The 23,892-nt window shown below is 41.0% G+C and overlaps 1 protein-coding gene across 1 annotated transcript in view; it reads left to right on the top strand.

Moving 5' to 3' along the window:
• Positions 1 to 23,892, top strand: part of RASA3 (RAS p21 protein activator 3) — a 96,613-nt gene that overhangs the window by 27,362 nt on the left and 45,359 nt on the right. The window contains exon 4 of the mRNA XM_009326264.1: positions 9,643 to 9,719. Within this exon, the coding sequence (XP_009324539.1) occupies positions 9,643 to 9,719 (77 nt within the window). The remainder of the gene's footprint in view (positions 1 to 9,642; positions 9,720 to 23,892) is intronic.

Genomic DNA, 23,892 nt, shown 5'->3' on the forward strand with positions numbered 1-23,892 from the left:
GATAAACTTTATGGCAGACGAGGATGTTACTGACAGCAGGACTATGTTAATTGTCAGCCTACACAGATATGAGCATTATTGTCAGATGCTTTAATGCCACATCCATTTATTGCTTGACAGCAAGATGCACCAGAGTCCTGCATGATTGCTCATCTTGAAGAAAAAAAGAGGGCATTGTCCATCTAGGCTAAGAGCTGCTAAGAGGCCTGTAATCTCACCACCACTGAAGCTCTTCGGTGTGGTGCACAGTCCCACACGGAGCAGTACAGGTGCTGTGCAGCTGCTCAGCTCATGGATGCAAATTGGGCATTACCCACCCACATGCCCTTTGTGGCTTTGATTCATCATTTGGTCTAGCAAACTAGCTTATTGAGATAATCAGCATAATCGGGTGCACCTGAATTTCTCTTCATCTGAGTGGGTGGGTAAGAGTAGCCATCAGAACATGGTGCTGTGTCATTCAGCAATGGATTGTAATTGCCCCTTGAGGTTGACAGGCTTTTATTCTATTGGTAAATCAATGCCCCCACATCTTACTGGCTGGTTTTGCTCTCACTAGTTTGAAAATAACATATTGCATAGTCTGCTATAGTCCTGTCAGGTAATACCCTGAATGCTGTTTAGATATAGCCTGGGTGATGAAACTGTTGTGCTATAAGTGGTTTAAGTTCAAGCTGCTCAGTGGAGAACAAATTATTAAGCTCCAGCAAAACTGTATTTGTGTTTGGCATACAAATATGAAATGACATGATTTCTGAATATTTCCTTTTTAAATATACTAAAACACGTTAAATGCTATCAGGAAGATTTATTATACAGAGTGAAGAATAAAACTTGACAGCAGCCGTTAAATGCATAATTCATGGCTTAACTTTCCAGACTGGAAAACTTGTTCTGAAAGTATGAAGCTGTAACCAGGTGGGTTTGTGCAGATTTAGTTGAAGGAACTTTTACGTTCCCATCTTCTGATGGAGCCTGCCTACCCTTCAGTGGGATGTTACCATGCCCAGAGCTAAATACCCAGTGTCTGACAGTACAAGCGCTCAAACATTTCAGTGGGAAGTAAAACAGGAATTGAGCCATTACTGAAAATGGTTTAACTTTTGCATTGAAATAAACTATGAACAATCAGGCAGCCTCAGCTGGAGGGGAGGGACTAGCAGCAGAAGACACAACATTCTAAGCTGTTTGAAATCAGTAAGAACATGATGTTGAATGCTTTCCATGGGACACATCTCTTTTCTACTAGTCCTTTGTCTTTCAGGACCTGCTATATTCTCGTTCTCATGCTTTTTGAGGACTGGAAGCAAAAATTGCCATGCTGTTGTGCGTACATCTCTCTTGATCCACGAATGTTTGCCTTTCCTTCACACGCTGAAGTTTACCCAACAGTAACTGATTCAGATATTTGCCTGGGGCTGTAGATGACAGATGCTCTCAGTGGTCCATGTGTTCTCAGTGGAATTTAAGCCCAAGTGCACATGCAATCTTTAAAAAGCCTTTCCTGTTTTTGAGTAGTTCTCCCCTTCATTTTTTTTTCACCGTGACTTCAGCCTTGCATAGTTCAAGTCCGTTTTGTGAAGTTTGAGCTTTGCAAACCAAATACCCTTTGTGCACATGTAATCAGCGAAGCGGTTAAAGATCCAAAGCGGGGGAGAAATGCAAGGAGAGTTAGATCATTCTGACCTGTTTTCCTGTGCAGGCTCTTGCTTTAAAAGTTCCCCTTTTCAAGTGTGCTTTGAGTTACTTCCTCTACAGCACTGACAAATGTGAAATGGTCATGTTCTCTTACAGCTGAATTCTCAGTATTAAATGACAAGAGTGTTTTTCCAAAGCCAGTCATGCTCAAGGTCTTATGTAAAACTCGTTGTGGGTGAAAAAATCTGACATCAAAACTTGAAAATTGCTCATTTCCCCTTCCTCCTCATAAGAACTTTGATGTGTCTGAAACATATCTATTTGGCTATCAACTAAAAAAAAAAAAAAAGCATGCAAAGGGCAGATAACCAACACTGAGGAAGCAAATTGTCTCACATTTTAACCTTCTGTACTCAAAGCTTTGTGGAAAAGATTTACTGATGTTAAGAAATACTTTCTTCAGACACCAAAAGCCCTTCCTCCTCCTTCCACCACATTAGCATTTTGCCTACCCAGGCCTTTGATTATTCTTGGTTAAACATGCCTGTTCTTGAGTATGGACTGATATGAGTGTCAGATGGCAGACTATACATCATTAGCAGAAAACATCACTTACAGGTATGTTTGGAGAATACACTTACAATCCTTTTGTCATGCTGGAAATCACTGCTGGCTCTGAAATGCTTCTTGTATATTAGCTAGAAGAATATATCGAGGGCACTGTGCACTGCTCAGAAAACCTCTCCTCCTTTGTCAGCACCTTCCCATTGAATGCAAAATCTGTATCCCAAATGTCAGGCTTCATGAACAAAATCCTGGCCTTGCCAGGGTGGGAGTTTTGCCATGACTTCAGCAGAGCCAAGGTTTCACCACAAGCTTTTGAATTAGCTCTTCTTCATTCAGTCCTGTGTGACAGTTAGAGAAGTTTATACCAGATCTGCAGAGGAAGCTGGAAGTGTGTTACTCTGTTATTTTCTTTCACCCTACCTTCATAATATATGTAGAAGTTGCCATGGTCTCTCCCATAACTGCCTGCTTCCTGTTCTGTATAAATCAATGCTTTTTACTTATGTAGAGCTAATCATGTTGAACTGGAATGGCTCTGATGCTAATTGTTACTTTTCTTAAGAATATGGTTTGAAGATAAACTAGGTTGAGCAAATTGTCTTTATGAGCAACTGTATAGGGCTGTTTCACTCCAGTGATTGACAGAATTATCTAGTCTGTTAAACAGTTAAGAGCATTGCATGCCCACTGTCCAACACTGACATGAACTATCTTTCTGTAGGTATTTAAATGTTTCTAGCGTAAAGATGAGTCACTGATGCATTTTGTATAACCTACTGTAAGCATGGGTATATGCAAATTGTAAAAAGAAGAAGCTGCTTCCAGGTTTAGTATCATCTTTCCACCGCACACAGGAAATAAATGGGTGTTACCCTCTATTTTATGAACAGTGGCTTTTAGGTTTCTCTCTTCTAGTTGTTTTGAAAAGAGATGAAATCTCTGTTTTGATAGGGTGGGAAGATTGTCAAGGCTACATGCCTACCGACAAAATTATTTCAGAGAACTGAATCATGCGTCAACAATGGTAAATAATGTTTGTGATAAACAAAAAGACCAGTTATTGACCAGATCCTGCTTTGTGGCAAGACTTCCTCCCTATGTGAATGTAAGAGCACAGTATTCAGACTTATCAGTGCAAAGGGGTAAGACAGTCTATCCAGTTTTGGTCTGTTAATTTTGAAAAGCTAGTCTGTAACATGGCATGTGGTAAGGAGCACCTACTGTTGAAAAATAAATTTATATTATTTCAAAATAACATACCTGCATTCTGTATCTGCAGAACACAATTTGTCTGGGGAAATGAAAGCCAGGTGGCTTTCATTTACAGTATCTACATACTGTACCGCATCAAAGTATTTGAGAGGAAAACATGACTAATTATAAGGATTTTGACCATATGGAGGTATTCTTCCTTTAGAGAAACAGGAAGGCTAATATTGTGCCATTGGACGATGTTTGCTAGTTACTGAGCAATTCTGACATGCTTGCACATATGGAGACCAAGCAGACATCAGTTCTGCTTTGCCTAGCATTTATGAATCCATGCAGCGTTCATTAGAGCTGTTGCACTTTCCTCAGCGATAGACTGGATTTTGTTCCAGATTCTTGTGTGCCGCACTGTGATCCAGCAGGCAGGCTGTGATCTGGAGCATGATCCTTAGACCTTTCCCAGCTGCCTGCTGCCCTCTGCTAAAGGAAGGAACAGCTGTTACAGCAGCAAATGTAGGCAGCAAACTCACTCTTCCTCCTGCTCTTGAACCTGCTGTTAGGCTGTGACCTTATGTGGGGCTGCTGATAGTACTGCAGGGCTGGATTTACTTAAAGCAGTAGCTGCACCCTTGGTCTTTCCTCTCCCACTCCCTCATGGACAGCATTTAGTGAGCCCTTGGAGTTTAGGTCAGTTTTATTGTTTGTTTTTAAGCCTTACCAGTGCCAGAAAGTGACATCTCAAAGTTGCCTAAGAGGGTTTCAAAGTAGACAGGATCTGTCTAATAACATTTGCTACATCCTGAAATAAAATCTGGAAAGACAGAGAAAGGAATGGCACAGGTTATCCCATAGTTTGGAATGGTCTGTGTGCAGCGCTGAATTCTTCCAATGCTCCTTTCTCCAGACAACTTGCAGCAAGGGAAAGTAAACCAAGACACCAGGGGTATCACAATCCTAAATTTGAGATTCCAAAACAATAAGGTGCTGGCATTAGTCATGGGCTGTGGTTCATGTCACCTGCTTAGGCTAGTCCTCTCCTACAACCCATCCCTGTTACATCTCTTCCCTCCTCCATCACCAGGAGCTGGGGTGAGACTGCCTGCCGTCACTCTGTGCCAGCAGGAGGAAGAGTAAAGAGCCGAAGGTGGGTCCCAGTCCTTCTTTCCACACTCCTGAGCAATCCACACTCCTGAGCAATGAGCAGAGTTGAGCTGAGCTGCAGAGCTGATGAGGTTGGGGAACGATGCTGGAATAAGGGTCCCCATGTGGAATAAATGTTTGGAAAACTTCCATGCAGATGCACTCCCACCTTGGAGGGGAAAGTCCCTAGCAAAATTGTGTAGGCTAGTGAGAAGTAGAATGGTGGGGGATCACAAACCTCTTGTCCAGCAGGTTTAATAGTAGACAAATACCTTTTTTAGAAGTTTTTGTGATATCAGCTATTGTTCTTTTGTAGAAGAGAGTGCTGTGTGAACCCTCTATATGAAGATAATTGATTTGATATTTAATGTTCAAGTATATTTTCTGTTTTTGTTTAAAATTAACAGTGAAGACTTGTTCTTTTCCTTTGTTTTTAAAAAGTGAAAGATTTCTAAAAACTTTCACAGTAACAAAAAGGATGGAGATCTGGTTGATACTTCCTTAAAGATACACTTTAACAGGTTTGGGTACGTTTGGCTCCTGTCTTTTGAACTTAGGCAGACTGTCAGTCTTTTGTGCGTTTACTAGAGCCTCAGCTATAGAGCACAGAGGTTCCTAGTGTTTGTCGGTGGTTTTTCGTAAATCTTTCCCTGAAAAACCAGGTCGCATCTGTTTTGAGTTAGATCAGATGTTGCATCTGAATCTACAGTCACTGGATCATGTGGTGTGTGTCAGATTCCAGGCCAAAATGTGTGCACATAACTGGACTCAGAAATGGCTCCCAGTGGTGTCCTGGTAACTTTACAAACACTGCCTCTGAGGCCCACCACTTGTTCAAGATGCTAAAAGTGCTTCGTGCCAGGATGGCAGAACTTTGTCATAAGAATAACTTTAGGATAATCTATGGTCATGTGTTTTCTTTTCTCCTTCAACATACTGTGTTTAAATTAAACTGCAAATTTGCAGCTGCTGGAAACGTGATACAGGTACGTAGCATTTGTATACTTTTACTTGCTTTACAACTGTTTTCTGGTGTTTCAATCCACAGTAACTCACAGCTGCGTTCCAAGGAGAAATGAGGTGACTGGAGACAGGCTTTTCCTGTATCTATAAAAACAGGACTTTGAGTCTGCTTTTTCTTTTCTTTGCAAGCTTATGATCCGCTTCAGTTTGTTTTGCAGGTAACTCTGTGTGTAGTTCTCCCTGATACCTGTTAGTGTTACGAGAATGTTAACAAGACTGGAACTTGATTCTGTTATTTTTTAGTAAAGGGGATATTTAACAAGCATACTATATTTTTTTTTCCTCAGTAAGGCCCTTTAAGAGTTTTGATTGTTACTGATTTCCTTTTGAATACTGTCTACTTCCTTACAAGAAATTCAGTCTACTGATGGCTTCTTTAATGAAGAACTGAAAAATGGAAGCCGGCTGCCCCTGTTATGTGTTGTTAGATGTGATTAGGAAGGACGTACGACCTATGAACCCGCCCATCCATATCAGCTGGACTTTATGAAAAAGGAAGCGTTTAGCAGTTGAGTTGGCATTCCTTCAGCTTGTTCCTTGAAAAAGTCCTACCCTTCCAAATGTGAAGGGTATGCTAATGAGCATAGCTGCTTCTAGGAACATCCTGAAATATTTTTTTTTCTGGAAATGCTTTTAGTAATTAATGCATTCTACTTCAAAATTGTCAAACCCCCAGCTTCTTCTCTGAGTTTTTTTGCTGTGCTGAAGGAAAAAAAGCTTTATGGCTTTACGGCCTGGGACTGATCCTAGACTCAATCCCTGGCTCCGCAACAGGGATTCTGTCTGAGCAGGACCAAGCCATGGAGTTTCAGCTGTAAAACAGGGACAACATTTTTGTATCGTGCTGCATTATCTGATCTTTCCTGCTTGTAAATGCTGTCAGTAACTGTGCGCACCTACTACAGTTGGAGGCTCTTGCTATTATCATAGTAGTTCTTTTAATAATGCAAATATTAATTTCTTTCTTATAAACTGTTAGTAAATAAAGATACTGGCAACTCCCTGTTTCTGTGGTATGTTTAATCCAGTATAGGTTGACCTTCTGTTGGTTAGATTAACTGTTGATTTTATGATACTGATTTATTGCATGGTTTTCTGTCTTCCCTTTGAAAAATGGTTTATCCGGTATTTTGTAAATCCAGCTAATGCCATCGCTCAGGATTAAATTTATTCAGATGAATCCTTATGTTTTGCCTAACAGTATAATTGATTTGGGAAGAAGCATTCTGTTTATGTAGAGTTATATTTTCTGTGAATTAAGCCTGCAAGTATGTTACTGTAGCCTTATTTTAATGTATTTATGTATTTGAGTTTTTAACTGGAAGTAAGGAGGTGTTTTGGGAATAGTCGTAGGGCTGCCGGTCCCAGTGATCCCATGACCTCTGTTTTGCTGTCCAAAGCTTTGAGTCACTTTTTGAGCAGCTGACCATTTTCAAAGACTTCACAAGAGAAAAGTGGGAGCTACAAGAAAAAATGTCTCTTGGCCCAAAAGAGGCAGCACTATCTTTTTGTGCTTAATGTAGCTGGGAAAATGTGTGAAGTACTGCTGACTTAAAAAGGGTTTTTTGCAGCTTAATTTCTAAAATAGGGAGCTTCCATCTTAATCTGTGTGAGATCAAGCAAATGGGCACTGTAAGTAAGTTTGCATTCAGGCTCACCTAAGTGCACTGAAGCATTCTTTCTTTCTTGAGAGAAGTCAGTCTCGCCTTTGTTTAAGATCAGCAGAAATATTTATGTAAAAACATTATCTTACCTTCTTGGTATTCTTCTACAAAGGAATATTTTCTCTAGAGTTTCTAAATCTCTGTTCCTGTCTCTTAATTTCTTCAAAACTTGTATTAGTGTTGATTTCTGTAGTAAAGGTAATATGCAGGATATCAACAAAGATAGCAGCAGTGTTTTTTACAGGTTCATAATATAAATCTGTTCTCCAGAGACTAGTGGTTTAGCTCCTGTGATAAAGTGTATGACCAGTGGAAGAGAAAACAGTGAAGAAAGAGTAAGGGAAAACATAGTAAAACTAAAGCCAGAAAACCGTCCTGCTTAACCAGAGTTCTTAGCTGGTTGTGTGCCTAGCGCTTGTTACACGTGGGTACGATGGGCACTGCAGTAGTACTGAGTCTTAAAGAGGTGGGTCTAGAAGTAGCTTTACGCATTTGTGCAGAGAAATCCTTCTCTTATTCATGAAGCCAGGCTTCAGTTTGGAAGAAAATGACAGATGTTGATATTTGCGTACACTGACAGGGTGAAGGAGGATACATGTCTTGCTGAAACAGACATGAAGAATCAGGAGTCTGACAGCCAAACGCAACACGTTTGGTTTTTGCATTGTTGTTTGTTTTTATTATTTTGTTTAAAGTGATGCAAAAGACACCTGGCAAGAGCCATCTTTTTAAACTCACACAATTTGGGTCCTTCCCTGTTCAAAATGCCAGCGAGCTGCTGCGATGCCTCTGCAACTTCGGCTTTTATACAGCTTGGAGAGGTCTTCTTTCTCGTTTTCTGGATGAACACCAGTATCATCTGCCACATGTACTTGAAAGGCCCGTGTTCCAGCCCTCGGACAGGAAAAAACGCTACTGAGTCAGAATACTGAAGGTATAAGTAGGTTCTAGAGGTTTGAGGCATGAAAGTGTGAAATGCAGGAAAGCGTGACACGTGCATTCAAAATAGTGCAGAAAGAATGGTACCGAGAAAGGGGTGTACAAGGAAGGGGAGAGAATGGCTGTAGCAGTAAGAAACAGAATCTTTCATAGGTTTCTTTAGGACAAGTATTCAGGCGCTGACTTTAGTGTTTGTTTATACTGCTAAATGTAAGAGGACCAGGGAATGACCTTGAAATGAACTTCCGTGTGTCCATGCTACTTAATTGTTACTGCACTCCCTGCTCTGCTTTGGACTGCTTTCATCAGCTTTCATCCAGACAAATCTGCTGTAGAGGAAGTAGCTCTTAGCAGCGTAGGTACAACTTGAGGCCAGGGTTTGATCTTCACTCTCCTCTGTTACACAGGATAGACGTCCTCATAGAGCAGGAGGTTGCTGTAACTAGTCAGAAGAGACAGGGAAGTCTCTGGCAAGAGTTTTGGTCATGTGCAAAAAGAGGAAAGGTCAAATCTGGAAGATCTTATGAAAGGGGTGGCAACAGACTTGTATGAGTTGAGGTAGATCTGAGTCAAAGATGACACTCACATTTAGAGCTCTGACTAACGAGCAGGGTGGATTTTAGGGTCCTTTGGTCAAAAGGGTGGAGGGGAGATGGTTATGAAGGTGAATGACTCAATTTTGGCCATGATGATTTGCAGAAGATGATCAGGCAGTGCTGGCATGTCAGAATAGGTCAATAACAAAATGTATTTTGCATTTACTATATATACACTATAAGAGTGGTGCTGAGTTTTTGCCAGTGGGAGTGGATGCTCATGTTTTGAAATGTAATAGAGTTAATAAGAGGAATGCAGTTTGTATTCATGATCGCCTTTATTTTCTTAGCGTATTTGAGCATAACATCTTGGCCCAACTCATAATAAAGTTGATGTGATGGTAAGGAGCTGAAGACTGTGTAATAGTAGATGCTATGAATGCTAGCAACACGGTTGAACTTTTTTTTTAGTTGCCCAATGTAGTTTTACTGATACTTGTCTCATAGTTCATATTATTTCATAATTTTAATTTTTCTAATGTTAAAACATGTAGGTGTTCATTTATAACACTGCTGTGATATCTTTTCAATGATTGTGTTGCAGATCTTTGCTTAATATTTAAAATCCTAAGTATAGATAAAGCTCCAACACAATATTTTTGTGCCAGACCACAGACACTCCATATCCCTCAATTATTAAAACATACAAAGATAAGATAATAGAATTATGCACTGAAATTTAGTGAAATGGCTACTAATCTGGATTCTCTGGCAGTTGAAATACCTTAGCTATACAGCTATTACTTAATCTTTAAACTTCTCCTGGAATTACTTGCATTAAGTGACTTCCTTTGTTTTAAGTGGGAATGGTGTGGCTGGCTATGCATAAAACTAACTTTTCATATGGTGTTTTTGGTGTGTTTCAGGGGAAGGTCCACCTCGAGCTGAGACTGAGTGAAGTCATAACAGATACTGGTGTCGTCTGCCATAAGCTTGCAACACGGTAGGATTTGAAATGTGACTGCGGAGTTACGAGAAACACACTGATTATAGATAGTGTGCAATGCTTCATTTAAAAATAGTTGGAGGAATCAAAACATTCATTGGACATTGAATGTTCTTAATCAGTGATATCCTTACAAATTTATAGGATGTGAGATTTTTTCATTTTCTCTTCTTCTCTCTGCACGATCTACATAATTTTCTTCTTAATAGTCTTAAATGTTAATGAATCACTTATCCAATTTAGTCATGGCATAAATACTAAAAAGACATCAAAGGATAATATTAATGTCCTTCTGATTTGCATTAAGGACCTTACCAGCTAAGCAAATTTGCAGCACAACTTGTGTGGTGACAGGGTGTTACAGAGCTGACTTAACAAACAAAAGTCTGCCATCAGTTACTAAAGCAGTCTCAGAATCAGCCATCCAATCTCACTCAAATGAACTGAAACCTAGAAGCCGCAGGAATCAAATGGGAGTCAAGATTTCGCCTTCCTCTGAGGAGGAGCCTGGAAGGCCATTACTCTCTGACCACACCAACGCCTTTCAGGTGGCTACTTCAGGAGTAGTGGCAGAGCTGGTTGGCTTCTCTCAGGAATCTGCTCTGTATTCTCTGTCTGGCAGAAGAGCTGTCAAAATTGGAGTGCTGGCATCATACATTTCTAGCTATTTGGCAATTGTGTCAATACAAAAAATGCTCTGTTAGGAAGGTTTTGACCAGCCCTATTTTCAGACCAGTATCTGACATCATTTTGTTACTGCCTTTGCTAAGGCTTTGTTAACAAGCTGTCATGGTAGTCTTTACATCTAGGACCTGTTAACAAATGCAGGTGAGCCATGTGGTTGTCCTCCATCCTTCTAGGCACGCTGTTGATATGAGGATGTGCTGGGGTATGTGGTCTTGCATGCCTGTGCATATGCTCTCTAGGCCATCCAGGCCCTACTAGAGCTCTGCGAGTAGGTACATTTGAAATCTTTCTCGCCACAGTCTGCTGTGATGAGGCAGAGTGAATAACAGGGATAGTCTGGTGCAAGTTGCTGTGTAGGCTCTGAGCTCCAGTGAACTTACTAACCAGGGCACAATGCCACTGAAACACAACTGTACCTCTTCCAGTACAAAAGTTGCTATGTAGCAATGTAGCTGTGCACCGCCTGGAGGGCCCAGCCTTCCTTTAACTACTGCCTGAAGACTCTCATTGTGTCATTTTCCCTTGTGTCATGTGCAATTTGAGTATGACTGAGTGATGATGATCACACACATTCTGAGAAACCAGGGTTCAAACCTGCATCTACAAAGTCCTAGAACTTTTCTGTTCATTCAGACAGGTTTTAAATTTTTATTCAAATTTTTGCCTATATGGCCTTGTTATTTGTATTGCTATAGGTCCTAGGGCTTTGCAGGAGAGGGGGAAATAGAAGATGGGAAAAGGCAGTTCCTTGTCTTTCTACCCCACTGTATCTCTGCTGTGTGAGAAGGGTATATGTGTGTGGGACACACAGGACAGTAGGCTTATCACTAAGCTTGGACTGTGCTTGGAGCGGGCCTGGAGGATACTGTACTTAGAGAGGGAAAAGGAGCAGAGTTGTCCTGAGTACCAGATTTTTTTTGCTTTGGCCTTTCTGGAAGTGTGTAGTGCACTCCTTAGTGCTGTGATACGGCCACAAAGGCCTCTGTCCATAACCTTTGAACCCTAATTGTGGGTTAAGACCCTGTGATGTCTGGGACCCTGCAAACTTAGATTAACTGGAACATCCTTCCACTCTCACCATGGTCTGCTTTGAATAGTTAGGTGGTATACTGAAGGACCTTCAGAAGCGTTTGCCTCGCTTTTTGTTCTGAGACAGTATGCCATGCCACAGCCAGCTTTCTTTTAAAGGTTTTGTCTTCAGTTAAATGAGACATGGTAACACTATAGTACCAATGGATTTTTTTAGTGAAATTCCTGAAATGCTAGAAATAAGGTGTCTGAAGAGGTCCTTCTTAACATGTAACACATGCAGCTTCTTGCTTCATGAAAAGCAATAAGGCAATGACAACTTTAACAGTATGGCAGCATGCAGCATGATTTTCTACTTTTCTGTTCATTCAGACAGGTTTTAAATCTCTATTCAAATTTTTGCCTATATGGCCTTGATTTAAAAATTATTTTGTTCACTTTCTACAATGCAGAGAAAATACCTAGATTGGCTTGCGAAGCATTCTGTAACCATGATTTGCAAGGTATTGTTCAGTAAATACAATGTATTAGCTGAAATGCGTAGAAAAATCCTGAGGTTTTAACCACTGAATCATAATGTTCAGAGTTTATCTTGATTTAAATCCAGCTCTTGGCTCTTAGAAACAAAACTTGAAAATCAGAGCCCAAGCAAGCTTTTGTCTGCTAAAGCCATCTTTTCCCATTGTTGTCTTCTCTTCTGTAGCTGACCTGGGCACTGTTTGGCTCTGGCTAGTTTCCACAGCTATTTGTTATTTGAGTGGTAAGTGAGAGTAGAGCTTAGCAGTTTAGATAAGAGAATTGGGAAATAAAAGTATTTCTAGAGTATGTAGTTCCGGTGGTGCAGGTTTTCATGGCAGTGTGTCTTACGAGTGAGAAAGAGAAAGGGAATGATAAAGAAAGGGGGATGATTACACTGGGGGGAAAAAAAGGCACTTCAGCATGTAGTCCAGCATTTTCTTCATGCCACACTGTTTGCTTTAGGAAGGTATACAGCAAACTGCAGCTCTCAATGTTTTTTCACATTATCTGAAATCTCATTCAGGTTTGTTCATAGATAGTTTGGTTCTAGTGCTTAGGCATGTAAGAAGAGAGTGCGGTAATTAAGCAATGCTCAACTAAATGTCTGTGTAGCCGGAATTTGCCAGTGGGAAGAGCAGCAAAGGTAGGTGAGGCAGAACCTTTGTTATAGGTAGTTCATGAGTGAAAAGCAGAGACTGGGTATATTAGGGTAGTGCAGCTTCCGATTGAGTTTTGTGAAGATGATAACTGATATTCTTGTGGACAGCTCATGAATCTGTTGCTGCAGTGAGCAAGTAAGATGAGGCTGTAAAACCACGAGCAAGAACCTAGAATCACTTAATCTTAAAAACAGGCTGTTCTGATGAATCTAACGCTTGTCTTGTGAACTTCCTTGACTTCCTTTCCTTAAGTTTAAAAATTTCCCCCCTTTTTTTTTTTTAATGGAGCTCTTAGCTGCAAAGATGAACACTACCCCGCAAATGGCCTCATGGATGTAACTGGTTAAACAGTTCGGGTTTGCAAGGAGAACAAAAGCTGCTTCCAGTGGGCAGCTGTTTAAAAATACCTTAGAGATGCATGCTTTTTTAAACCCCAGAATAGTGCTTGTTTTCGAAGACACATATGTAGGCTGATTGAAGACTAGGCCTAATGAGGAAACTTTTTTACCTATCCAGAAAATAAATAAAGATCAGTTTTCTTAGGAGCTTACCCATAGGTCTTCACCAGCGTGCCCTCTGAGCCTGTGCGCATTGCTGCCACCTCTGCATTCCAGAAAGCCTCAAAAGCAGCTGGGGCCTTGCTGAGCCAGCCTGCAGTCCCATGGAGCACACTGTGAACAGTCAGCTGGATGGGTGGATGGGAAAATTCATCTGAATGGAGGAGCAAATCAAAATTGTTAAGTGCTGAGCTCTTGAACATTAAGTAGTAGATTATTTTAGAGTGCAAAAGGCATAAAAAGCTTCCTTAGCCTCTGCAGAGGAAGCAAAAAAAAATCAGTTTAAAAACTGTTACCTAATAGCTGCTCCTTAGGAAGCATTCAATACTTTTCATTTAGCCCTAAACCACTAAGCTGTTGTGCTTCATCAGAGCCCTTCAGAGGCCCTAGTCTCTGCCCGCTGCTGTGGCACAATCTCCTGGACTGAATCTCTGCAAAAGAGATTATAAGGAGAAGCATTAGTGGATTTAAAAGGTACATTGACAGTACAGATGCAGGCACCACACTCAGACTTATTGTGTCCCACAGCAGCTCCTGCTGTCATCCTCTGTAAGAACCACAACTATCACTTTTGCACGCTCTTTCTGGGAACGCTTTGCTACTTGTGGGCTCCCTCTGTGGAACTGCTGCAAAACCTGATGGTCCTAGTGACTGGCTTGGACACAGTTGTCAGCTGGGTCTCCATAAGTCTCTCATGTCCCTTTTACAGGACTCAGGATGCAGGCTCTTGATGTGTTGTATGTTCACGTCATACAGAGAGAGCAGACCAACAGCCTGCTGAGCACAGACCTTTGCCCAACTGCTTGTCAGATAAAAGACAACATGTCTGGACTTTGCAGCCTGGTACCTTCATGTACTAACTACTGTTGTGCCATGTAGTGAGTCATCTTGAGTGCTAGGAAAAAGTAAGTCTTACTTAGTAGGTTCTGGCTTCTCCCCTCCCTAACCTTCACTCACAAAAGATTTCATGTTGTCTTCTTCCACACTCTTCATAGCCTTCCTGGCCCTCTGCACAGTCAGTTGCTGCTTGTTGTGGCTACCAACATCTGGCCTCACCTTCATTGGCTGTAAAGTGAAGGCCATGTCTTGTTTGCCAAGTGGTTTGTCACCTGCCAGAAATCTGTCTGTAATTTTATGAACATTTTAAGGTACTAAGGTCATGGAAAGAAGTGGTCAAGACTTTCCCATGCTTCCTGCTGCTTGTGTCCATACCCACCCCTTTGTGCTGACACACGGCTCCTGGCAGCTGCTTAAGCAATGGTGTATTTTTATTCCCCCCCCTCCATGTTTTTTAAGCTAAATCAGGCCTTAATCCTGTGCATCCTAGAAACTGCACTATTCTTTTTCTGTGATGCAGAGGAAGGAAAATGAGCAGCAGGGACCAGGGAAGGATGCTCTTTCTGCAGCCGTGCCAGGTTGAAGTGTTTGAACTAAGTCATGAACAGAGTGTGTGTACCCATAATCTATGAATAAATCTGAAAAACAATGGCACGTGCTTCTCCCTAAATTGTTTCTGAGCCACCACTTCCCATATACAGATATCCTTCCTGCTTCATAACAGAAGTACTCCGAAAGGAGCCCTAGACCTTTTGTAAACCTTTCCCCAGCATCATTGGAGCAGACTCTGTGCAGCACATTTGTGTTTAGCACAGAAAGGTGGTTCTCCAGAAGCTTTAAGGCCTCTGGGCTGGTCCAGACAACTTTCTGTCATCTCGCAGAGCAACATAGGCTAGGATCAGCAGATACATGCATTTGTATTTATTTAATAACGAGGAGGGCTCCTGCAGATAGCTTTGTAGAAATCCGTAGGCTTCGCTGTGGTTAAGCTACCAGAGGCAACATTTAGAAGCAGTGTTCTGTATTTAGCAAGATGACATCTGACTTCCAGCATGCCTGAAGGAACAGGCCACTGAACTCCTGTTGAAAGTCAGCATGAGCTGGGAGCCTGGCTCCCTGATCTTCCTTTGAGGATTCCAGCATGTGTATGTAATTAGTCACATTTAAATGTCTGTATTTACTCAGTGTCCCCAGCTGCTCCTTCAAGTGTTGTCATATGTCTTGTCTCTTATGTTTAAAAAAGCTTGGAAACATCTGCTTTGGAGAGCTCCTCCCTCCCCCTGCTCCTTTTATTCTTCCCCCCCCGTAAATCTATATAGCTAAATAATAACTTATGTGGTTTAGTAGCCACTGCTGTCTTTCATATGTAGTAACACAGTTTTCCAGTAAGCAATTCATGAGTCTACAAAAACATTAGCAATGCTGAAATTTCATTTGATAAATGAAGCATTTGTAGCTCTGGTGTGGAAGACATGGCTGCTCTGCATTAATTTATGAATTAAACTTAAATGCCGTGCAACTCTCTGGAGAGCTCTACAAGATGTATTCTGACCACGTGGAACAAAGTTAAATGGAGTTAAACAAATGTTTGAAAGAGCAAGCAGGAAAGGAAACAATAAGCAGATATGACATCCGTAAGATAAACACTTCAGGGGTCATTAAGAGAACAGTGACTGAGCCGTGGGCATTAAAGAGCTTTAAAAGCCCTTCTGAAGATAAAGAGGGAGGTAGGGAGGAAGGTGTCATTTGTGAAGTGTGGTTAAAGCAGAAGGTCTCGGCCTAGGGGTGGGCGTGCTGGGACTCGGTGATGGTTCCCCAGCCTTCTCTGCCATGTGAATAGAGCACAGGGCATGCAGTGGGCAGCATCTGACCTTCCTCTCTGATTGCTCACATTAGATTTGAATTTCCTTGCCCATGAGCTTTGCTGGAGTGTGGTGTGGGCAGCACATTGCTCGCAGGTTGGTAACCGCTGCCCCAAATCAGTCTGACTTTATGTAACTGTTTAAAATTCTCTTACACAATGTGATGTTTCTAAGGTTAAGGTAAATGATGCTCCATTTTGAAAATTATAGAGGGTCAGCCTCTATGTTTTGCTGGTCACAGCTCCTGAAGGGCAAAGCCACAGAAATCAAGTCTAGTCGGAAGGGCTGAGATAATGGCCATTCTTTCTTGTAGGTCAGCAGTCTGCATCGTAATCTAAGAGTAAGAGGAAAACATGATCCCATCTTGCCTGGTGAAGGTTTGCTGTTGTCACCTGTGATTGCATTTGGAGACACCTTGAAAAACTACAGGAGTGCAGCTAGTCCTTCAATCACTGAATATATTTAAATGCTTTTGTGTAAAACTAAAACATACAGGCATCATCTTTGAGTCATCTGAGAATTCTCCTTTACTAACTAGGTTGTTTCCTGCTTTTCTTGTTTACGTGGAGCTAGTTTATTTTCCTCTAGATAACTATCTTCATCAGATCCCAGGAATAGGTAAAGAAACTGTCTGAAGGGTTGGATTAAAGAGAGAACTTGGAAATGCATGGCTATATTGTATCTATGATGCTGAAGACCAAATTTTGTTGGCTTTCTGTCGTGGCTCCATCTCTGATGCTGATAAGAGTGGAAAGTGGGAGTGCAGGAAGGGTAGCCAGCAAAGTTTTAGATAATGATTTTCTGTGCTGTTTTACGATGGGTTTTTTTTCTGAATTCCATTTTAATGCAGAAAACACTGGGACCCATTAGCTTGATGCAATTTCTTTAATCTCTCTTAGTATTCCAGTTTTGTTTTAATAGGTGGTGGTGGTATTGGGTGGACTCTGGTTACGAGTCAGTGGTGTAGAGCAGGGTTTGCTCCTCTCTTGAGTGTGATATGCCATACTGTATTTTCCTTTTCCAAATTGGAGGTGGTCTGCAAAAAAGTCAACAGGAACTAGGAGGTGCTCTCTCAGGTAGGCAGTGTGCTGACAAGGCTATTTTGTTACTTTGAGAGGCAGCAGCACTCAGTCTCAGGCTCTTCATGGTATGTTGGCCTGGTGCAAGACCGCAGCTTCTGTTGAGTCTGGAAGTAGCCTGAGGCCAGAGCTGGCAGTGGGTGCTCTTCCTGTGATGTTACAGCTCTCAGCGCTCTTTGCCTACATTCAAAATGGGTCCCTGAGCCACCCTGCCTCTTGGGTTTGCTGCTTCCAGGTTTAGAGGACGTACGTTTATGTGTTGCTTTAGAGAAGTTTCTACTCCGTTGCAGAGACATATAGCATATGACATATAGCCAGCTTCAAACTTGCTTCGGGGTCAAATGAAGCTTATTTTCCTGCCTGAAATATGGGCTGAATCAGTTAGGAAAAAAACCCCAGTATTGCTGACTACAAGCAGGCCAGTTTAATGTATGCATCAATCAGGTCACCTCACAGTATTTTGAAAAATTTCGACTTCTGTTTGCTGCTGGTAGAGAATGCTAATGAGGGCATAAAGTGGTTTCAAGGCTTCATTTTCAATAAACTCATGCATCCATTAAAATGTGTCACAATGTGTGTCACAATCTCCTTTCTCTAGAAAGCATACTCTGCATCAAGCTGTGCCTTTTCCTGCAGGATTGCGTCTTGGTCATGCTTTTAATCTTGTATGCATTTCATAACAAACTGGTGGGGGAAAATTGCTCAGAGATTAAATCACATAGTATCTGGTATTTTTATCATGTATTGCTGCAATACTGCAGGTTTTGGGGAGTAGGGAGGGGAAGAGAGAAGGAATGGCTATGTATCTCTATCCAAGGCTTTAGCATAGTACATATCATTTTTCTGGTTTTCCTTCCTCCCAACTCTAGTAGCATTGAGGTTACACTGCCTGCCATCTAAGTAGTTCTCTCCCCTTTGCTTCTCCATCCCCACCAAAACTTCTCTTGACTGTTTTGTAGCCTAAATCAAGTTTAAATTGCTCATTCCCCATCAAACCTCCACATACCTATAAATACTATCTACTTCTGCTGCCAGGTTTCCCACTAAATGAAGTTTCAGTTTCACCCTTCTTTGGTTTTGTATTCAGTGTTTCTTCAGTGCTTCTCCTCTGTTCATGAAATTCTTTGTTTACTCAAATCACAAACAAGTATCTTTCTTCTTATCTGTAATCCTAATCAAGAGCAACTTCTTCGATTAGACCCTTTGGCAGTAGTCCACCTCTAGCAGAACATGTTTTAAAGTGCTCGCCATTTTGAGATTGAATCGTCATCACATGACTCTCTGGAATACGTATAAAACTGAGTTTGTAATTCAAGACTGGAATGTAACTCTCCTAAGTCAGTCTGTTTCAATGGTAAGTGCCACTGTTTAAATAATGTGAGGGTACTTCCTTTTTTACACAGAGTAAACAGTCTGGGATTATAAATGGAGGCAAATTATTCAAGCATAAATCCTGTTGATAAATGACTTTTACCTTCTAAATGTGCTTGGGGTCACAGTGTTAGGGTGGTTTGGGGGCATTAGAGAGCATTCCTGTAGTATCTGTATTTGTAAGAGAGATGCATGGATTTGGAGAACTGTGAATTGTTAGCACCTTGGATATGCTGACAGTACCCCACATGTCTGTGATTTTTACTTCACTGATGTCCTTTAATGGTGATCAGCTGGAGCAGTTCAATTATGTTTGAGGTAGGGCCCTAGGAAAAATTAGTTAGCTGCCTTGCAACATGACCTGTATCAAAAGGCTCTTTGAAGTACACGGTATTTAGCGTAATAGAAAGGTAAATTTATATGCTGTTTCATTCTGAATGACTGTTGGAATTCCTACAGCTTCTGTGGAACGGCACCATCCAAAACCAATGCTGATGGAGCTTCTACAGGAGCAATGTGATGGGACACAACTTACAAATCACACTTTTCTCTGCAGGTTTTTTATCTATTGCTCCAAGAGCAGCACTTGCCAAGGTGATATTTAGGTAGCAGAACAGGGAACTGGGGACATCAAAGTATGATAGGAATAGGGGAAGCTGGAGGGTAAAGGGAAAGTCGCAGGGCCCCAGGTGTTGAAGTTGTTTTTTTTCGCAAGTATAAGGAGAGTAAAGACATGGTACACAATGCATAGGAAACACCCTTCATAAACTGTATTGTTCACAGAACTATTTACTGAGAGGAAGTTACTGCAGGAAGTCTGACAGTGTATGTGGCAATAATGAGAAAGTTTCTCTTTACCTACTTTATCTGGATGAGCTAGAAATGACGTTCATGTTTCTGGGTACATTATTGTACTGGGAGTGCAACTGGTTATGTACTATGACCAAGTTCTTTCCAGAGTTCACAGTGCTAAAATCACCTGGTTGTCCACTATACTTCCCCCCCACCCCCTTCTTGGTGTAAACCTTTGACTTGGATGCCATTTTCTGGCATTTTCAGTAAGAGTTGATTGATTGTGAAATATTTCATCTGTGTTGCTAATTATGTATTTGTAACATACAAAGCACTTGTGAGTAGGAAAGATTCTAAGTCTTTTAATATACATTTTTAATTTAATAGCACTTTGAGATCAGTCATTTTCACTGTCCCACTCTTTTCCTTCCCGCTGTACAAGGTAGTTTGCTAGTTCCACCTTTAATCATTTAGTTCTCTCAAATACAAAGAGAAAAGAGAAATATTTTGAAAGAAAATGCAAGATACCATTCTAACAAGCACAGAAATCGGCAAGGAGGCTGTGCTTTTGCAGGCAGTAGTGTCTGCAATTAATTTTAACTCATTTTACAGTTGACTTGCTTCCAAGCTGATGGTTTTGTAATAATTTCATACAAGCTTCAAACAGAAGCAAGAATTCAGCTAGACTCTGTACAGCTGCAGATGTACTGGCTGCACATGGTGTTATGCTTTTAGTTGTTTGACAGTCACTGCCGTATTGTCCAGTTTCCTGCCCTGCTAGCCTAAACATCATGTTGGTAAGAGGTGGCACAGTGCGATGGCCGACTCTCGCTATTTATGTACTGTTGAGTCAAAGGCTACAGAGAATCACTGAACTGCCATGTGCAGCCCTTTCCTCCCTGGGGACATCCAGTGGCGCTCTTCTCTACACAGCCATTGGATTTAACAAAATTCATAGAACAGGAGCATCTTTTGAGATCTCTACCACTTTTTCAAATTTTGTGGAAATCACCAACTGATTCAAAAAAATAATCAGTGGGAGATTGATGGCCAAATGTAGACAGAAAGCATTTTCTCATAAGCCTGTATCTTTAGGAGACCAGGATAAAAAGGATGCTGTTAAACTCAAAGGGTTCATGGAAGAGCTACAGGAAGAGTTGAAGACCTGGTAAATGTGTCTCACAGTGAGCAAGTGTTTTGTTTATGCAAGAAAAACTTCAAAGTGGTGAAACCACAGTATGCAATATATTCGGAGGGGAGTCCTTCTGATTGTATGGTTACTTATTCTTACCGCAGTGATACCTGATGGTTGGAAGCTAAAGGCTAATCTAGTGGGAAGCAAGTAGTAAAACACTTTTTTTTTTTTTTTTTTTTTGAGTCATGATCATTAATTAGTGAACAGTTTCCTGTAGAACATTGTGAGGATATTTTAATCATTGTGAGTCCTTTGAGTTAAGCCTCGATTTCTTTCAAGAAGCTGCTCTGGAGATGCAGTAGACATCATGAACTTGTACAACTTGACTAGGTGAGAGCTTTCATCACTGACTTGAAAGAGGCCAGACTATGTGATCCCAATGATCCCTTTTGGTCCCAAAATACAAGGAAAAACTTAATGCAAGTATGAACTGTTTGTGTAATAACTGGAATTGTAAAGCTGATGTGGGCTACTAATTACAGCTGGTTATACCAGAATGCCTACCTGACTATGCCCTAATTTGCATCTTGATCTTCCCTGAGAAGATCTAAAGTGACAAGACACTAAAAACTTTTTTAAAGAGAGCTTACTTTGCATTGTTTTTCATCACCAAGGATCTTAGTGCTGTACAAACAACAGTATAACCACCACTTGGTGAAGCAGAGCCTTCTTTGGGATGGGATATCATAGGTTTTAGCTGAACCTAGAACATGACTGACCTTTCAGGGTAGAAAGTAGAATGGGACAATGTGCCAGCAGAAACTATCCACGATATGTGTAATGCTTTGCTCCTGGTAGGGTACCAGGTTTACCATTCTGATGTGTTCTCATTGTGTAGGAAATCTCACCTGGTGTTTTATCCCATCTAACTGGTCAAGGTATTTTGTCTTCCATTAAAAGTCTGTGCCTTCTTCTCCAAGTACCTTCTGGGTATTGCTTTGTGATGACTCAGTAGTAGGCCATCACTCAGAAAAGTAGTCTAAATAATTTAATTTTTTTTTTCTTAAACACTGCCTATAAGACAATATGTCTATATGTTTTTAAAGGAGAAAGCATCAGGCAGGATCATTCCAGGTGGGTATCTGTCTGCCTCATGTCTTAAAAATTGTGGAGAGTCTTAGGAGTCCAGTACTTTACAGTTGTGGTGTTGCAGAGGATGATGCTTTATTAAGAAGGTTTCACTGCTAATGGAAGGTTTTGTCTGGAGGACCCGCTTTCTTTGGTGTTTCCAGAGAATGGCCCCAAAACATCCTTCCTGCAATTTCTGTATTATACTCACAGTGTGATCCTCTGGGCACAGAACACTATAGCATGTCTTCAGGAGAGATGGTCCCTTTCTCTGCTGAAACTTGTAAGGGAGAGGCTATAGCAGGAGCTAAGGGCACCAACAGTCATAACAGTATATCCAGTACTGATAAGAAGAAAGGACAGCAATTGATAATGAAAGTGTTACACTAGCTCTGAAAAGCTGCACGTGCATTGCCTTACATGTGAGATGTTTCAGTACCCACTTCAGTGATTTTAGCATCGTCAAGTGTCGCAATGAAGTAAGTGGCCTTGTAGGACCAGAGGAACGATTCAAAGTAGGCAAGTCACCACCCTGTGACAGCTGTTTTTTAAATGAATGGTTTATGAATCCTATTTGATCTCTCTCTTTCCGAGTCAGAGACATTGAGGAGGACTTTTAAGTTAATTTCATGGGAAAGTCTATTACAAAATGTGCTTTCTGATGCCCATGATGTTTGTGCTTCTTGGAATGAATAGCTCTATCTATCTGCCTTAGTGTAAAAAATTTAGGTAAATGAAACTTAACAAGCCTGATCTGTATATTGCTGCTTAGATAACTAAAGAAGACTCCACAGTTTTGCTTCCTGCCTTTCACAAACTGGGTGTATCTGAATGCTGATTTGGATTGAACATTTCTGTACTTTGTTTTTTAATAAAACACAGGTTTTGAGTATATAATGGCTTGATTTTACTGTTAAATACCTGGTACTGTGTGATTTTTATTTTTTTACCTCCCCTGCTTGATTACTGCATTGTCTGTAACCACAATAAGTTAACATCTTTCTAGTTATGTAAATCTAGACAGCATCAAGTTATTAATGTTATTTCTTGAGTTCTAGTCAGAGAGCATCTTCATGTTAACTGTGACACAATTTGTATAACGTTAACCCAGTTCTCTTATCAAAATGAATTCCATGCATCAGCATTACTTTGGGACTCAGTTGGCAACTTAACTGCCATCAGGTTTCAGTAGTGGTGATGAATCAGCTTGATTTGGATTCCTTAATGAAAGTATTGCATGTGTAGGAAAGATCACTGCCCTTTAATAATAAGTATTGTTAATCAAGATCCCAGATTGTCTGATTATTCATATAAATGTAATCAAAAGTTGTTCTGAGCTGTTTCAAGTTGTGTTTTTAAAGCATTAAAAGTTCCACCTACCTCAGGTGTGCCAAGGCATGCCCAATACAGAAGGTTGTAGCCTCCATGTAGTGTTTGAAGGCACCTTTGATTGTTTGCTAGGTCCACAAATAATTACTTTGTTTCTTTTTAAACTGTGAGCTTTTTTCTTTTTTTTTCCCATTTAGAAAGGTGTATTTGCTACTGTAATACATCTAATTAAACATATGATGTGAGAATCTATGTGAAAGAGTCTTCAAGGATTTACTTAGTACAGAAATCATTATACTTGGACTGGGTAGGAATGAGAAGAAGCTGTCTGGGTTTTCATTCTGTTGGTGCCACGGCTCTCATTAAACCATCTCATTCCCTTGCCTTTCCTTCTTGTGCGCACCCCCTGTCACCCAAAGGTTGTTGAGATTTGATCCAGACTCAACTCTTGGCCCAAGAGTTCTGGGTTATTGTGCCCTGTGGTTCAAGTGTGTTGTGGCATGAGATTTAAATGCTTTCCTCCAATCTGCTGTACTTCATGCTCTCACGGTTGTTACAGATGTCTATCTGTTCAGGTCGCTTACCAGCATGTCCGAATTTTTATTTAAAATATTACCATCTATGGCCAACCTGGGATAGTTGTTCGGCTTGGCTATACTCAGCACTTCGGAGGAAACCCTTACTAACCAGTTAGGTAGGAAACCCCTAGGTAAGTTAAGGACGTGCTGCTTCTGTTTTGCTGTTTTGTTTCTTATAGTTGAATACCCCACCCCCCGGGTGCCTTATTTCCTTCTCTCTGTCGTAAGTTCTTTAAAGCTTCTGGTGTTAGTCTCTTCCTCTGTTATATTTTTACTTACTTCGTAATCAGATCACTGCTAGTAGGCTCAAAAGCTTTTTCTTTGGGTGATCTCTTGGTAACTTTTGCCCTGCAAAGTATCACACTCCGTCTTTGGGATGAATTTCAGTCATTCCAAAACTAGCTTCTTCATTTTGTCTTCCTTCTTGTCATATGGTTATCAATCCATCTAATAGTTGTAGATGCTTGTGGCCCGTGCTGGCTGGCAGAGGGGAAAAGTCAGGACATGCTCATACAACTTACTTTGTTTGCTTATGTGCTCGCGCATGTCTACAGTGACATGCAGGCACTGCCTGAAAGGAGCGTGCAGGCAGCTCCTTCCTGGGAGCA

This window comes from Pygoscelis adeliae, unplaced genomic scaffold, assembly GCF_000699105.1.
Source record: "Pygoscelis adeliae isolate BGI_AS28 unplaced genomic scaffold, ASM69910v1 Scaffold156, whole genome shotgun sequence".
In the NCBI taxonomy this organism is placed as follows: domain Eukaryota; kingdom Metazoa; phylum Chordata; class Aves; order Sphenisciformes; family Spheniscidae; genus Pygoscelis; species Pygoscelis adeliae.